At 37.4% G+C, this 18,730-nt stretch overlaps 1 protein-coding gene across 1 annotated transcript in view; it reads right to left on the bottom strand.

Annotated features, from left to right (window-relative positions):
* The window catches only part of SPOCK3 (SPARC (osteonectin), cwcv and kazal like domains proteoglycan 3), a 160,620-nt gene extending 142,147 nt beyond the window's left edge, over window positions 1–18,473 (bottom strand). The window contains exons 1-2 of the mRNA XM_021555661.2: window positions 18,368–18,473; window positions 18,059–18,235 (exon numbers count right to left, since the gene is read on the bottom strand). Coding sequence (XP_021411336.1) covers window positions 18,059–18,235 — 177 coding nt within the window. The 5' untranslated portion in view covers window positions 18,368–18,473. The remainder of the gene's footprint in view (window positions 1–18,058; window positions 18,236–18,367) is intronic.
* Window positions 18,474–18,730: the final 257 nt, after the last annotated feature.

The following is an 18,730-nucleotide window of genomic DNA, read 5'->3' as shown; positions in this document are numbered from 1 at the left end:
TCAGTGGTTGCTGTTCAAAACTAAGCTCAGTGGACTAACTCCTGCCTACAAGCAAGCTGGCTAACTTGTTCTGCATTAAGTTTTCACTTGGAGGTGGTAAAAAGAAGGCTTATATTAAGCTACTTTACACAAAGGCACTTAAGCACTTTTGCACAAATTGTGTAAAACCACATATTTTGTTCAAACTACCACTCAGATCCATTCAAATGACCTCTGTAAACCAAATACTAAAATCACTGAAAGTGTGAGCAAATATTATTTTTTAAGCATCACTCAGAAATAGGATAAACTTGCTTGCTTAATGCCCTGCATTACTCCAGCTATGCTATTTCTATGTTATCATTATTATTACCTCCATAGCCTCACTTGTTACACACAAGTGCTCTCTCTTGAGAGCATTTTGCTACCTAGATGCACCTTTAGTCTCTCCACAGGGATATACCAGAAGGAGCAGCTAAAGCATTTGCTCTCTATACCTACTTATTTTACATTAATCATCATGTATCAGTTGTTGATGAATTTCGTAATCAGGATTCAATTTAAAAGATTACTCTTACTTCAGAAAAATATTACCTGTTTCTGTAACTCTTCAACATGAAACTCAAAGATGTATTTCGATCACTGATAGAAAAAGTGTTTAGTAGAAATTAATACCCATAGGAGTGACAGATGCCCTGATGACAAATATTTTATTTAAGCAAATAACAGTGTTTTAGTAAGATCTTCCGTTTTCATTTGGAAAGAAAAGTTATTCCAAGGTTCTCTCTTTTACTCGCTATAATTGATACGGAAAGGATAATACGCTGTTGATTTATCACAAACTGATTTAACTCTTCTTGGTATTCACAACTTAAATGAAGTATTTCTATATGAGGCAAGAGTTTTATATATGTGACGAACTTAACAAGTCATTTTTGCAAGAGTCCTTTTAAAGCAAAACAATGCAAACTTATAATTTTTGACTGCAAGGGAAAGAAAAAACCCAACAAAACCAAACAAAGAAAAAAGCATTTAATTTTCCTATAAACTAAATTTATGCTACATCATATATGGCAAGATATACAATAGAAAGAGCATACACCACCCTTTCATCAAGTTTAGCTCTGTAATTAGAACTACAGAAGATGCAAAGATCTAGCCCCGTCTTTTTTTTTTTCTTGCAGTCCAAAAAAGAGAATATCTATGGCTCAGACCTACAGTTAACAGTCAAAGGAATTTTATACCAAAAACCCCACCAAGTGCATATATATGCACATGCTAAAAAAAAAAAACAAACCCGCTCCTCCTACAAACAGCCACATATTTTCCCTGCTGTTTTGCACCTAAATAAATCTAAAACCTAAAACACCTAACACTGGCTTTAAAAATCCAGCTATGAAGAAATTACCATACTGTTGCTATAATATTTTACATCAGTGAGAATATCCTTCTAGTGCTTGTTGTATATATATACCAACATTTTATTTTCCTGTTTCCCCTAGAGAAGCACTCAGCTTCTTTTGTTCCATTAGTTATCTAATAAAGCAACACGAAAGTAAACACAAGACACAAAGATATGAAAAAAACGTAGTAGACCAATAAAAACAAACAATAAAATACATGAAGATGTAAAGTACATTAAATTGCTCCTTAAAACCAGAACAAAATATTGAGCATATTTATTTTGTCCCTTAAAATAGACTAGGTATGCTAAAGAACTATTCACCAAGCAACAAAATCCAAATGCCAACTTAATAACGAGAAAACTTAATTATATGCGGCAAGTCGCTGCTTCTTTGGTTGCGTAGTCATTTGGGTTCATTTGGGTATTTTTAAAATACAAGCAAAGAATCACACACATCTCTACATATCACCAAAATCCATCAAGAAATACAATGCCTATTGTCAAACCACACTGCAGTATCACACTTTTGTTCCAAATCGGTGATATGGGGCAGCAAGATACTGACAGAAACCACCAAGAAACACACCGCCCACAAATAAACTGTAGTATTGTGCAACAGCCAAGCTAAGAACTGCGAGTGCCTAACAGCACCCACACATAGCAATAGACTGCACATTTACTTTTCAGCAGTTATTTTAGAGGGGTTTTTTTCAATAGTCTGATAAAGTACACCGTTTTTGTTCTTAGGTCAGAGTTCTACCTTGAATTCCCTATAACCCATGAGAACCTTTCACATTTAAACAGTACTTCTGGTGATTTTTTTTCCTCACAGATAGTCCTTAACTAATTAATACAATTAATACAAGTCCATGATCATGCAACTAACTTTCCATAACACATTTCTCTAACTTCACTTCCTACAAAAAAAACTTAATGAAGACAAATTGACTGTTTACAGTTTCAAAAATCATCAGATTTGCTGAAAATAATTAATTTTACATCAAAAAGTCCACATTTTATAAGAAAATGATACAGAAATCCCACTGGATACGGCTATTTTCTATCTAGAAACTGAGTGCTTTCTACGCATGTTCAATTTTAAAGCTACTTTCACCTTCTGCTGAATTCATCAATAGCCCTACAGAACCTGAAACCATTTCTTATCAACACAAAATTTTCCCAAGATACTCAAAAAAAATACAAATCCATTTCAGAATAGTGTTTTCAGAGCAGCAGCTCCAGCTGAATGCAGCACATAAACTACAGGAGTTGGCTGCTAAAAGACACCTGGCCCATAGTTCATGATATTCAAGTTACATTCCATATCGTAAGTGCTCCCCTCGGATAAAAAAAAATTGAGGTTATGCTCTTGATTTCTGCTGTTCTTGATTAGTTATTGTTCAGCAAGTTATTGTGAAAGACCTATAACAAAAACACATCTGCAGAAGAAGTTTACAAACAAGGCAAGTTCTACAATTCATGTACTGTAAGTAAGTGTTCAAAATAAACTGTTGATTTGTGTGTTACAGAAATGTTTAATTGTAAAAGAGCTACGTCACAGGAAGGGGTGAGTGGATTGTGTCCAGATATAAAGGAAATATAAAATTTTTAGGCACAGAAGAGTACACTAAAAAGATGGGATACATAGCTACAGCTGCAGAAACTGAGTACCATCTTAAATTTGAACACAATCTTAATTTTAGCTTTACTGTTTAACACAAAATTTTGATACACGTCCAAATAAGATAAACTACATTAACTACTGAAAAGATTTTGGGTTTCTTGATGTATATTCCTCTTGAATAAATTTTAAAATATTGAAAGGGATAGTCTTTTCTCAGGCTAGTTATACCTGCAAATAACAATCTATAAATTAATCTACATGTTTTTACACACCTGATCTGATATTTACTGGCACTAACATTATTTGCTCCTGCACAGCAGATCCCTTCACAAATTCTATGCTTTGGATACTTATACTACATTAGTAGTGAGGAACTTAATTAAAAAGAAGGTTGCAAGTTTCAGTGGTCAAAAAACCCAGTGGTTTTAACATTTTCTTAAAAAAAGAACCAAATCATTTCAGACATAGTACAGTAGTTTGACAGTTTATCATATTTCCTTTTTTTGTGTGTATGAAATGGGAATTAGACTGTCAAAGTAACTGGTGCTACAATTAATCTTTCCAAAGTAGCAGAGCTAAACTTTCTGAAACGTCCAAGTAATATTGTCACATCAAACCCACCAGTAAGACATGACTAAAAGCAAACAATTCAACCATTTCATCTATTAAAGAACAATCCCATACTTTTGGAATGAACAGCAAAAATAGAAACTAGCCAAATTGTTACTATCTTAAAACAAATTAATAAACTTACTTAATGGAATCACAACAAGTGATTTCACAGAAAGCTCGTTCACAGGTTTACATTAGCCACAGACCTAAACTCTTTGCTGGACAAAACACAGAGCACTCCAGATGTGAGACATTCAAATTCAGTATGCAGAAATCAGTCCCAGTGGTGATTAACTAGCCTGGCTGCACTGTCAGTTTGGTTCATCTGAGAAATCCAGTGTCAGATCCCCTCTAAGACTGATACCTACCTCTCCCAGCATTGCCCAATGGAACTGGACTTGAACATTGAATCTTTATAATATGACCTTTATAATGGTGTATTAACAAATCATTATACCTGACCATTTCATCACTGATATTTCAAGATTCACTTAACCTGTCTGAACATTAATGGTTGTTGTGAAAATTAAGACTTGGCACTCAGTCTTATTTTCATCAGTGATTTAAGGAAATAAGCAAACTATTTTTAGTGTAGTAAAATACAGACTCCTAGAAATTAACTTGGAAGCTGATATAGTGAAAGAATCACATAAATTCCACTTCTCCAAACAAACACAAATAGTAGACTGCCTATAGAGGGTAACTAGACATCCACAGGGTAAGAACTCTGGGTACTTAAATGCCTTTGGCTGAATATTTGCTCACCAATTGTGCAATTCCGTTCTCAGAAGAAATCATGAAACAATACTCATGTGATCATAAACCAGCCATTTTTCTTTAAAAGCCCTCTAAATTACTCTTAAGCTTTCTCCCAAGAATTCTGACTTAATTGTTATGTGCAAGAAAGTAAATAGAAAGAAAACAACACAAATTGAGCAATGACAAAGAACTAGGTGAGAAACAGTAAATCAAAGGACAACATGGAATAATTATGTCATATTTGTGTTCTTTTTTAACACAAACTTTTCTCAGAAAGCTAATACATAGTGTTTGAAGATTTCAGGATTCTTTCCTTTCCTACAAATCTATTTGGCAGCCAGTCATTACAAATACCTGTTCCTAACAACTCAGGCCAAAAATCACTCAGAACAGCAATACACAGCTAAAAAAAAGGATCCAGTCCTTAACTACTTTTACACTATTGGAATAAAGCCCTTAACCTCTTTTTAATCCCCTCTAACTTGATTACTTCTTAAACCTTTGTCCCAGTGAACAATCTATAATTTTTACAGGACATTTTCTGTGCCAAACTGCCCTGGTTAATAATAAAACTTAGGTACATAATTCCTTATAAATGAATAATAAAACCAAAAAACCCCCCACCAAATCACAAAAATATGAAAACACCTGTATTTTGAAAAGCAAGAAGGCATTATCTAAGAGTCACAGTCAAATTTCATATAATGCACTCACAAATAAAACAGATTCTTGTTATAGATACTTAACTTCAGCAAGCACACCATTCACTCACATCCTTCTTTAAGAAACCTGAAGTTGCAGGAGGAAAGCAGGAAGACTTCCAAACTTATAGTCTACTTGTCAGAAAGGAAAAAAAATAGAATGAGAGAAAAATTCTTCCAAATTCATGACCTCAGTGATAAGATCTGAAATTCTGAATTGATACTCAAGTTTTTTAGATAAGATGTTCTATTTCTGATACAGTGCAACTGTACTGCCCAGCTTTCCAATAATCTAGGTTCAGGGAGGATGGGGAGTTTACATTCTCACTAAGTCCAGCCCCAAGGATGGCTGTTGTCCTTCAGTTTCAGAGTTTATAGTCTCATGCATTTAACTGTTTAAAACAGGAATGACCATGATTTAGATCCAGGTTGAAAAAGGGAGAAATTCTTCCTTCACCTATTTTTCCAGTTCTGTCATACCAAATATATAAACTGGTGTAGAAAAGGCATAAAATCACTGGTTTTTGCCTGGAGACTCCAAGCAATACTAACACTTGAGATGCTTATGAGATTGAACAGAGACTTAAACCTGGTGTAAAGGTTCTATAGAAAGGGACATAGACCACTGTGACCAGTGTCAAAAAAATCTCTGCATGGATAAAATAATTGCTGCAAATCCCTACAGCTGATATAAAAGCAACAATTTTGACTTTCTTTTCATCCTACTCTCATTTCTAATTTTCTGGTCAATGTTATAAAAGGAAAGTGACAATATATTTTTATTTTAGTGAAAATATTTACACGTGAACAACCCATTGTGTTGCTGAGTCAAGGAGGGAAATAACAAATAGTTTAGTAGATTTCTGAATAAATGAGGAAAAAATAAAAATGTTAGAAGCATCAAATGACTGAGTAACTTCTTAGGAAAATAGATCTGAGACAGGTATAACAGAACTTTACTTAAGATGAGCGAAATAAGTAGGATATACCATAATATGAACAGAGATTAAATACAGACTTCCAAAAATGTAGTTATAATTACACAATTGTATATCTCACCTAAACCTGGTTTTGACTTGTTCTGCCTACAGATTTATACTTTACTTGGGACATCTAAGAATTAACAATGCCAGATGATCAATCTACTCTAGTACCAGATGAAAGAAGCAGCTCCTGTGTAAATCCATCCCAGTACTTCGTTTTGCCAGCAACCCTGTGATTTTCCACAGAATTAAGCCATGCAACGGATGCTTTAATACCTCTGACAAAATAGGTTACTCAGCTTTTGTTTTTAACAGTATTATTATCTATATAAATGGCCTTTCTGACACAGGATGGAAATCTTGCTTCAGAAATACTGTCTTGCTATACACTGTGCAGATTTTTTAATGCTTGTCTGACTTTATTTATTTCTGCTTCATAACTGTCACCCTCCAATTTACTTGACTTTCTGTACAGTTTTGCAGAGTGCAACACGTGATTCAGCAGAAGGGGAAAGCAGAGGGATCACACAATCTGCAATTCACTGCAGGAGCTGGGCATGTAAAGGCAGCACAGAGGCACCTACACTTACACATGAAGCAATGCAGCAAATGAATCAGACACATATTTTAAATACACAAACAGAAATCCTTGAAGATGAATTAGCCAAAATGGAATACTTTGATTCAGGTCAGTAAAACTGAATGATTTTTTGTACCCACACCTTGCAAATGGCTGAAGAAGGGAGGCAAGGGGGAGGAACTACAGAATAACAATTTATTTATTGGAAAGGAAAATAAAATCCCCAGTCAAATATAGAAACTTAACAAAATAAAGAAACAATGTTTTCATTGTACTCCATAAGTTGCAATGAACTTGTAATTCTCTTATATCTATTAAAGCAAAAAGAAAAATAAAAAAACCACACAATCTTGGTATTTACACTACTTTATACCACTAGAGGGGTTTTTCTAATGAAAAAGACTTATTGGATGGATGACTTAGCTTGCTTTCTTTCAATTTTTCAAATATGCAAAATACATCCAGAAGTCTGTTTTGTAGACTTAAATGTCAGATAATTATTTCAAATAAGCAGACTGGCAAAGTTCCACCTCTCGCAAACGTCAGTGAACATATCCTCAGTGACCTCAATTAAACAAGACTCCCTGCAAACCAGGTTCAGATCCAGTCTAATGCAACATCACCCCAGAGAAACCCAGTGAAGATTTGATAAAATGAAGAAAAGAGAAGAGAAAATCTTCAAGGTGAAATGTTTCACTTCCTGAGAAACTTCTTACAAATATACTATTTGAACAACTTCCTTTAACAATTCATGTATTATAAGGTTGGCTGACTACACATCCCTTTGAAATTACAATTAATTCAGCATTATTAATATTATTTTATTTCTTTTCTTTCATTTTCCTTCAATCAAACACTTCTCTTGATCTACACGAGACATAAAATAAAACATCACAACATCTTTTGTTTCATCCCTATGCTTGATTACTCTTGGCAGGTTTTTTGGTCTAATGAGCAAGCTGTTTGGCTACAGCTACCTAAGTTAAGACAATTGAAAAATTAATTTGTCAAATCTGAAAATACATCTACTTCATTTTCAAGATTAAATTTGTTTTATTGTAGTTTAAATGAATGATGCACATTGACATAACTCAGTTGTATAAATACTGTGAAAAATGTTACAGCTATAGAAATTTTATCTTCAACTAGTAATTTTTTTGGTAATTAAAAAAAAATCCTTCTGCAATAAATAAACAAGAGTTGGATCTGTGTATGTGGTAATTAAGCATGCACAAATTGCTAACCTTTATCTGCATTAGAATAAAAAGCATAGATATCTGTAGAAGAAGCAGCAGTAAATAAACAGATATTACTAACCAGATGAACTTTTTATTATTAATAATGTCTGACAGCAATTTATAATATTTTAGGGAAAACTATCTCCTAACGTTCACGCTCTTGAACAGTCCAGCTATATTCAAACTGGGCTGGAAAGTTACAATAGCAAAAAATTCAAGATCCCCTTAATTTCCAGCTGAAAGAGTAACTGTTTGACAAGAAGGATCTTTTTAAAACCTTGACTATGTAAGATGCTATCACATTTTACAATTAGACAAGCACTGCTAGAATCAACATCAGCTTTGCTTCACAGAATAATTTCTCACATTTTCTTTAAGTATTATTTTTATAACTTCCCCCACCTTTCTTGGAGAAGCTGGAGTTCAAACATTTTATTGATAATCTCTATATGTTTGTAGCAATACTTCCCTTTTTCTTATGTGATATTTATGGGAATGTAAAAAAAGACCTAGTTCTTCCAGTCAGTGAGCTGAAACTATTGTATATAGCTGCCTCAAAATCTGAGATATGAATTCAGAATTATTTCATTCTGCATACCGCAAACATTATTAAACCCATGTCACCTTCAGTTTATATCCAAATTATCTGCAATCAATGGGATGTCAAATGGTAAGATAAAATGGCAGACATGGTGAGGTTGCACCTATAAATTACTTCAAATATTCTTTGAGGTATTTTGCTCCTCAGAATGAGGGACAGACAGAATAAAATCACTTCACATTTTTATTGATCTGAGGTACCAGTTAGCATAAGCACATGTGCACCCTCACACACGCACCGCCTCATTCACTTCTTTTTAAAAAAAAAAAACACCCCACACAGCAGCTCAACTTTTCCATCGCTGGACATCAAATACTCTATAATATTAACTCTATAATATTAGAACTTTAGAACCTTCTGGAGGAAAAAATGCCATTGTCTTCCAATGATTTATGTTTCCCAAAAATGTCAGAATTCTATTTACAGACTGCTATAATCCAAATCTAGAAAACTTAGAGGAAAAAATGATAGTTTCATTTGCCCTAAGAAACTATAATTTTTACACAGGAATGAAAAAAAGGAAAGAGAAGAATTTTAAACATTCACCATATGTAAAAAGCATGCAAGACAGAAGAGTATGGTAGCCTTTGTCCACACCACAATTCTACCACTGTCTAGAACCCAGTTTATAAATCCACATTCAGTAATAGTGAACAACATTGAAATGTTCTGAGGTTCTATTCATCTATCTTATTCCCTCAGTACAAATCTACATATACATAGTTAATTCTACTTCTGCATATCCCTCCCTCTCCATCTTTATGAGACTACATCCACAAATCTCAGAGATAAATCTCATGATTCATCATCATGTTAAACTTAAATTGGCTAAGACGTTATTTACAGTAACTACAAGGCAGTTTTGGGTATATATTCCTGCATGCTTTGAGAGGATATTTTCTTTTGAGGAACCCATGAATTTCAGTGGATATCACAGGTAGAACCAACTGCCTCTTTTTCTAACATAATTTAGTCTTTTTCTTAATAGCGTAAAGAAATTCTGTCCACTCATACCCCAAGTACCAGAGTTCAGCAAAACAGGACCGTGTAACTGCCTACTAAGGTATATAAATATATACACCTGTAGAAATAAGCACACATAGGAAAAAATTAACAGTTTAACAGTTTAGGTGAGAAATGCTAGATTGAGTAAGATTTAGTAAAATAGTTATGCACTTACTGTGCTTTAATCTAGTTCACATATAAAATATTGTGCACTATTTTCAATACAGTGAGCAATCTGACAGCCCTTTGCTGGATTTCTAAAGAGCTCTTCACATTCATGTCTTCTGTTCCTGGATGTTGGAAAAAAGGTTGCCTACCTGTTTCTGAATATGCTTAAAGACTTGAACACCAGATTAAAGTATGTATCCTGGTGACTATCTTAATGAAAATTCTGAAGCCATTTCTCTACCTTCCTTAATATTTGAAGTAGCTTGCATTCCAACATCAACTGTGATTTTTCACATAAAAGCAACTGGCTTTTATTGACAACACACCCAAGAAAACTCTATGAAGATGGTAGAACAGAAATCCTTTTAAACAGCAAATTAGCATAAGAAAAGTCAAGCACTCATTCCAGCCATTTAGTCTTTGGGCCAAAAAGAAAACACTTCTAGATCAGACCAATATGAATTTAAATTGTATTTTTCCTTATTCTTCTGCAAAACAGCATAAATAATCTGTTGCCTAGATCATCTGGGAATATTGCAGCTAATTAATTCCCTCATAGTGCAGGCCTTAGAGAGCAAATCTTAATCTGTGCCCAGTAGCACACAAACATTGCTGAAACCTGAAATGCTTTTGCCAAAGTAGAATTTTTGGGTGTAATATAATCTGTGAGGCTATAAGTAAATAAGCCACTATACACAGGCAAGTACATTGTCAAATCCAACAGTCTACTCTGGCCCTAAACTTGAATACAAATAGTTCTCAGAGCTTGACATGGATTTTATAAATCTGACTAAAGTTGTTAATTTACTCTGTTGCAAAAGGCTGGAAGGCCACTTTCTACAACATAGTCTTGTCACTGCTCTTTTACCTACCAATCTATTGTTTTCACTTCTAAGAATCGCTGCTTGGGTTCTCTCGTGAAGGGATGTTCCAGTCAACAACACAAGCCCTGCCAAATCCTCAAAACATATATGCATCATTAAATATAGATCCCCACACTCTTCATATTAATAACTTCTTGCTGCTTTAATGAATAGCTGGTAGAACACAGATCATTTTTCACAGGCAGTAGCATATAACAAGGAGTAACTTCTGTACTTCTCACTGCTATGCTACAAAGATTTAACAACTGGAATGAATTTCATCATCAAGAGCAAGATCAGAAATGTTAAAGGAGTTTGTTTTCAGTTGCATATAGGCCCCAGTGAAGTGCACTACATAAAATTGTTTGATGACTTGCAGACATTTTTTAGAAAGATACAGAACAAGCTGTAAACTGACGGTCTCTTCTGAGTCAATGATTATGTATCACATGAGAAAATAAAAAATTAGTTCATAACAATTTTCTACAGCAAAATATAAGCACTGGATGGTCTTCAATAACAATATATTAAGATAATATTTTCTGGAAGTGATAAAATATCAAAAAGTTTGAATTATTTCAATCTTTTAAACCCATTCTCTCATTGTGTTCTGTTAAAGCAGCCACTTCCAAAGAGTAACAGAGGAGTGATATCACATCTTCATCGTAATGTGAAAAGCTTTGTCATGGATTATAATTTCATTCTACCTCTCCTTGTGTCCTGTCCAAGGTTATTACCTTAAACTGTATCACCTTTTTTAGGTACATCATTAATTCCTACATAATTTTTCCTACTATCATCTATCATTGTCAAATGGGAAAGTAGAAGTGAAAAACCATTAAAAAAATAACAAAAAACTAAAAAACAACTAAAGATTGCTCAAATCAGGTAAGAATGCCCAGTGAAACTCTGATCACTGATATAACAAGCCACTAACTTTTCTCTTTCAGAAATAAAATTTCAAGAAATATGAAAATTACAAACACTTTTAATGCAATCCCCTATGTTAGCATTTACTAGCATTGCCTACATAGTATTTGTTTCTAAAGCAAACAGGCAAGATTTTTAGCATTAGGCATAGTGGGACTTTGAGATGCAGAAAAAGAAACTCTCAGTAGTTACTAAGACATTAAAATATGTCTAGTTAAGACAAACAGGATAATAGAAAAACAACAAGCAGTAGGAGAAACACCATTCCAAAATCAGTATCAAAAATTTTTCAAAGGTCAACATTGGAAACATTAACACAAAACAACATTACAGCTATTTTACTAAAGTACTTTCCCAATACTGATAAAAAAGTGATAGAAATACTGCAGTTAGAATAAAAGCTTCCTTATGCTTTAATATATAGGAGTTGCTCTAAAGTTAGGTTCCAAAAAAACATACCAGCTGCTAAAAGATTTTCTTTATTCTTTCAGCATATCTTGCAGGGAAGGGAGGGCGTGCAGGGACAAGGTGGCCACAGCAGGAGTCACAACAACATGGACATGACACAGAAACAACACACAACTGCTTCAACTCAAAGGAGTCACACTCAGAAACTGGCCAACACTTGCAAAAGGAATAACCCAAGCTATGATTTCTCTTTTCTGCAGAGAGTTACATCAAATGTTTCAATTACCACGAATTAATAGAAACAGAGGAGATAGGAAAAAATATTAATGGCATCAGTCTAAAAATATTCCAATTCTGCTCAATCCACTGTTTCCTACATTCTGTCACTCCTTACAAAATCTCTCAGGCATCTTTCTCTTCTGATTGTAAAACCAAGATAGCCTATGCAGTTTCTGTTACTGTTACCATCTATTTGTGTATTACAAAGCTATATGTACTACACTATAATAAGCACAGATGGCTAAAGTCAATCCCAATAAGATTTAATGGAAAGACAAGAGAAGACTGGATATCCATAGCCACTAAATAACCTACAGCATATAAAATAAAGATTATTCTTCAGAGAAAGGAGATAAAGATAAGATGAAACAATGTTATCAGCTTTACTTTAGATTATGAGGGCAATCTAAGGAAAAGCACATTACCATTTACTTAACTTCTAAACGTCAGCTATATAAAGAGCTTCCAAGTTAATGCCTTCCAAGAGACATTTAAGTGTTCAGTGTTAACAATAGTTTGAGATTAGTAGACTCTGCCTTTCAGACAAAAAAAGTATTTGGCACTAGAAACAGGCAGCAAAGGCAGACCATAGGAAAAGTAATCCTGTAAAAGAAAACAGGAATCCATACTCAAGAATTAATTACAAGCACGTAAAAATTAGATGCCTATGTCTATAACACAGAAGAAAGGAAAAATTAAGATTTTCATTACTCTTTCCTATTATAATTTGTTACATTCAATCTAGAAGTTATGAACAATTCAATAGCTCTTTAAATTTCCTTCATTAATTAAAATTAATACAAATTCTTAATACTTTCCCATATTTTACAGTTTAAAAAAGAGCAGTCAAGTCCTTACTAACTTCATTTCAAAGGCAGTAATTACAGGTGAAGGTACAAAATACTTATGCTGTCAGACCTCCTAGGCTTCAAAATTTTTTCTCCTTCACCACATTAATAAAACTCAGATCATACAAAGTAAGTCATGGAAAAAAGTGACTGACACTACTGTAGAAGTGCCAGCTTCAGCTAACAGGCTGGCACGTGGAAAAGATTCAAAGCCCTATTTGCAAAAGTAGCTTTACATTATTACAAGACCTTGGTTTAACTTAGGCTTAAAGCAACATAAAGAAGAAGCAGCTCATCTTTCATGTTTTCAACTCCACTTTCTCCTGATGTCATGATCATGACATATGTATGTTGTAAAAAAAGCTGCTGTACCCAATAATATGGTTTTTTGCCCTGAACCATGAAAAGTACTGAAGAAATAAGACCACCAAACCTTTTTTCGCAACTAATGAGTTAACATGAGTTAGAGAAAAAACCATGAGTGCTGCACTGTCCAATCCTAAATACTGACTTCCTCTAAAGTACATTTAGGATCCTCAATAAACTATGAGGGCTTCTTGTCCATTAAAAAAACCTTGTTGAACAGAAGTCCTCCTCCTCCTCCTCCTAAACTAAAGTTACTAGTACTCCACTCTGGAAGCATTAAAACCTTCCAAATATTTACATGGTAATCCCACAATGAAGTACAAAGAACTCGTGATGAATCCCTTTTAAAAGAGCCTTTGGCTTACTCAATTGTACAAAGATGTAGTTGTGATCCATACAGAGATGTTCTGCTCACAACAGTACTGCATAGAGCTGGAATGGAGCTTAACTGAGTGGCAGTGTTTGTTTTTGAGAAGCCTTAAACCTCCAAAACAGACAAGGGGATAATTAATGTTGGCTATTACTGAATTGCTATGGAGACCTAATATTCAATTTATCTGCTTTCCAAACACAGAGGTCTAGTTTTCACTAATGCTGAAAAAACAAACTCTTTAAATACTTCCAAAAGACTCCTCTGGGAAGCCAACACAAGCTGCCCAAAGTTGCCACATGTAGAAGGCAATGCATTTGATGGTCAATGTGAGAACACCTCACAGCAAAGCAGAGTAAAAAGTACTACCAGTGCAAACTTCCTCTTCTTAGCTGATTGGTTTTAGGTCTATTCAATTTTCTTCTACCTTCTTCACCCTTGATAACTGTAATTAACATGGTGGGATGATAGTTAACCCTGTAGCATGACGCAGCTGGTTGTAACGATCAACAAACCCTATTATTTCATAGCAATACTATGACACAGTTGAGTTGTGGAGTTCATTTATCAACTTAAATTTGAAAATACAGCAATCACTTAAATTATGACCTCTGAAAAGAAAAAGTATATATCACATACAAGTTAGAACACAACATCTCTATTCCAACAGCAAGTTAAATTTACCATATAAAATACAGTGTTTTTAATGAACACAAATGCACAAGACACTTTACAAATATCCATTTCTAAAATGAGTTATTCTATAGAATGTTGCTTCATTGTATTTTAAAGAAATTAAAATTAAAATTTCTGAAAAGAAAGCCTTAAAGATTTTTAGACAGTGATACAACAAACAAATACAGTTGTATGCAATTCTGTCCAACTGACTGTAAAGATATGAACAGACAAAATTATTTTTAATTACAAAGCCACTGTGTTTTGCTCTAGGATTAAAAACACCACCACTATTTGAAAAGTAAACAGAAAGAGAAAAATAATTGCTATTTTCCAATACTCTGTTTTCCTCCACAGATTTACAGCATTATGAGTAATGAAGGTTTGCTAGATAAGATTTAGGAAGTTCAAAGTAGGAGAGTATAAATGCAATGCAATTTCTCAATCACGTTTTTCAAAAGGAATAACCTTTACTTTAGACAAACTGCAGTATATGTGTATATATATTTATGAAATGTCTAGTGCTTTTACCATAGGTAAAACCATTACCATAAAGCATTATCAATGAATAAAGAAGATACCCCTAACAGCATCTGTAAGTCTGAAATAAACAGAGGATACATTTCCATGGGCTAGAACCTCCCAGCATCCTGACACCACTGAAGCAGCCTAACCAGGCAACTTGGAAAACCTTAATAAACACATCAGCCCTGAGACTTATTTTAGTGACAGGCATGAATAGTTGCAGCTACTCAGCAACTGGACTGCAGCAGCACTAAGACAGGATTGAAAACTCTTCCTTCCCCACACTTCAGGCAAAAAATAAACTTATCCTTGTATAGAACCCAAAATGGTTTGACTTGCACATACAACTTAAGGGAGGTGATATTTGACACGTCCCATCTCCCTAGCTTTAAGAGGGAAAGTCTCCTATTTAAAAACAAGACCATTCTCAATTTTTGCACAAGAAAAAGAAGTGGGAAGCTAGGTAGCCTCTAACACATGTCTAGTTTCCCATTGTAACATGTTAAGGCATAGTTCTTGCCTAGATCTACTGCATTATTTTCAATAGATTTGTCAGAATGATCAAGACCTTTCAAAAGAAATGAAGAGTCAGTTACAGTTCTGCCTGTAGAAAGTACTGAAAAGATCTTAGCTAGTAATCTCATATTAATAACACTTAGTGACAAAACTGACATTTTAGAGTATGTTAAGAGAGCTAGGTTTGTGGGTTGGCTTGACTTTTTATAAATAAAATATCATATCCTGGTTTATCAGGCTCTGTAAGGGTTCCCTTTCACACTGACTGTGTTCTTTCTCACTGTGATCTAAGACTCTTAAGCAACTGAGCCAATGAGCCAGAAGTCAGGGTCATTATCTTTCACATTAATCAGTCCTGTCAGTTAAGACTTAAGTTAAGCCTTTAAATACTTCTTTTCACACCAGAATTCCATCTCACCCTAACATCTGTAGAGTATTGAAAGCCTGCAAAAAATATCCTACTCTGACCAGAGAATTAAATTACAAACACAGGCCTTGCATACCTTGATTTTAACTCTGCAAGACAGTTACCCCCACGTTTCAAATGCTGCTGTCCTGTTCCTTAACAGGAGGCCACTTCTGAATCACCAATCATATTACAAATCACAATTTCAAAACCAACAAATTACAGTCGCAAATTTACACAAGTAAATTTACTAATTATATAAAATGCTGGATGGTAAAACCTTTCCACCATGTTATATTTAAGTATGATAATTGATAATTGTTCTTACAAGATTTTTTTTTAATGCATTCTTGTACAGGTAGATTAACACAATTGTGGGGAGTGGTTTACAGTTGTATGTTATGAATTACTGAAAAATACCCATGCTTTATAGGGAGAGCCTTGTAATATTAAATAAATATTCTAGACTGGGTACCAATCAATAGGACACAAGCATGCTGCACAAGAAATAAAAACATACTCTTCACTGAAGCAGCAGCCTCATAAAACTTACACAGTGTAAAAATAAGCCAGCATATTTGCAAATTGCCTCAGAAGAATCAGTATGCAGTATTCCTCAAAGCAGTCACTCTTAAAACCCTTGGGGACACCTACTTGTCACAGAATAAATTATCTGGCTAATATCCAATATTACAGTACACGTCAGTGGGCACCCAGGAGACAGGCATTAGAGAGCACTTAGCTTCCTCAGCCTTGCAGGTTAGTTCTTACATAAATGACTTTGCCCAATTACAAAACATAACTGATGCATGTATTTTGGAGTTTTCTAGCAGCAGCCTTTAATCCTCAAACATTTCTATAGCACTAGATTTTCACTTTTTTTTTTCCCCCAAAATCACAGGTTCCAATGCACAGCATACTGAACTGGTATTTTTCACATGAACCTAAGCTCTTTTTTGTTAAGATATTCAAGGCAAACAAAAATATCTGACTGATTGGAAGTGCTCCCAAACACCAGAATTATGCTGTTTAATAAAAACTATTGTGAAAATAAGTTCTCCCACAACTCTAGTAGCTCTTTTCCAGTTGCTCAAGATAAATAACGAAGTTTGTATCCCACAGATATAAAGCTAGAAAATACATGCATCACAAGATACTCCATCCAGGTCTCAGGAAAATAAGAGACTTCTTGGAGACACTGACTTTGGTTTGCTACAGCAAACCGCAGTCACCAGCAGGCTGTAGAACAAGAAAAAACCTGTTGCCTCTGAAGTTGCAAACCAAATCAATGCTTTTCACCAAATCAAAGAAATCCAGCAGGTTAAACAGTAAAGAAAACAAAAAATTACTTTGCATAGTTGGAATTCAGATTTTTAAAAGTGATGCCAAGGGACGCAGGATACTGGATGATCAAATAAAATCTTTTCTACTTAAAGAAATGTGAACGACTTTTGGAAATAGGTTGCGTTTCACTCAGCTTGCAGCAAACACAGCTCGAACTAGGCGGACAGGCGAAGCGCGCTGAGGACAGAGCCACCTTAGAGCGCAGGTTTCGTAACTGATGAGATTCGGGTCAGGCTGGGGCTGCTGCTGCCGGGCTCCAGGCACGGCGCCCCGACACCGCGCACCGCTGCGCCCAAGCGCCGCACCGACACCGCAGCCCCCGGCCGTGAGCGCTGCCCTTCTCCCCCGCCGGCACTAATGACAGCGCACGGCGAGACGCGGCGGTGCCGGCCGGCGCCGCTGCCAGGTGCCCGGGGAGGCGGGGGCTCTGTGCCGGCCGGCACCGGCGGAGCGAGCCCTGTCCCGGCCCCGCGCCCCCGCCGCATCCCTTCCCGCAGCGGGGCGGGAAACGGGAAGAGGGAGGACGAGCGCGGCTCTCCCCTGCACCGCCCGGCAGGGCGAGCAGGGCTCCCACGGCCCGGCCCGGGGGCCCCCAAGGTGCGGCGGACGCCCCGCACGGCCCGGGGCGCGCCGGGCGGTCCTGGCCGCTCCGCGGCGGAGCGCACCGCCAACCGCCCGGCGGGACCTCCAGCCTCCTCGCCGAGGCGCCGCAGGCAATTAATTAAAAATTCAAATTAGGGGAGAAGGGTGTTAAGTTGAGGCTGTACCCCAGCCCCCGCTCCACAAGGGATGCCCTACACTCTGCGGGAACGGAACCAGCGGGAGCGGGCTGGGCGCGGCTGCCGGCCGGCAGGGTGGAAGGGCTGAACTTACGTCTCGGAATTTGTTCCACTGCCCGACCTCCTTGTCGTACTGGGAGATGGTCGTGAGCCATTGTTTATCGTCCAGAAAATTGCCGCTGTCCGGTCTGCCCCCGGCCGCCGCCGCCGCCGCCGGGCTGCACCAGGCTGCCGCACACACGCACACCAAGGCTGCCGCTGCCGTGAGCATCTGGGCGAGAGGAAACACGGGCAGGGGGGTTACCCACAGCGGAGCCGACCCGCGGCCGGGGGCTGCCGGCGGGGGACGGGACAGCCGCCCGCGGCGGGGGGAAGGGGAAGGGAAGGCTGCCCAGCCCGTCACCTTGCTGCGAGCCCCGCGCTCCTCGCCGCGGCCGGAAAGGCGGCCCCGCGCCCGCTCCCTCCCCGCACGCGCCGCCGTCTGCGGCCGCCCGTCCGTCCGCCCCGCTCCCGCGCCGCGCGCGCCGCCCGCCCCTCGCCCCGCCCCGCCCCCGCCCGCGCCGCGCCGCGCGCCGCACCGGGAGAGGCGCGCGCCCGCCCGGAGCCGGGCTCCCCGGGCACGGCACATCCCGGGCACGGCACATCCCGGGCACGGCACTGCCCCGGGCACGGCACCTCCCGGGCACCGGCACTGCCCCGGGCACCGGCACATCCCGGGCACGGCACATCCCGGACACCGGCACATCCCGGGCACGGCACATCCCGG

Source organism: Lonchura striata, chromosome 4 (genome assembly GCF_046129695.1).
Source record: "Lonchura striata isolate bLonStr1 chromosome 4, bLonStr1.mat, whole genome shotgun sequence".
NCBI classification, from domain to species: Eukaryota; Metazoa; Chordata; class Aves; order Passeriformes; family Estrildidae; genus Lonchura; species Lonchura striata.
This window is presented reverse-complemented; position numbering and strand designations above follow the sequence as displayed.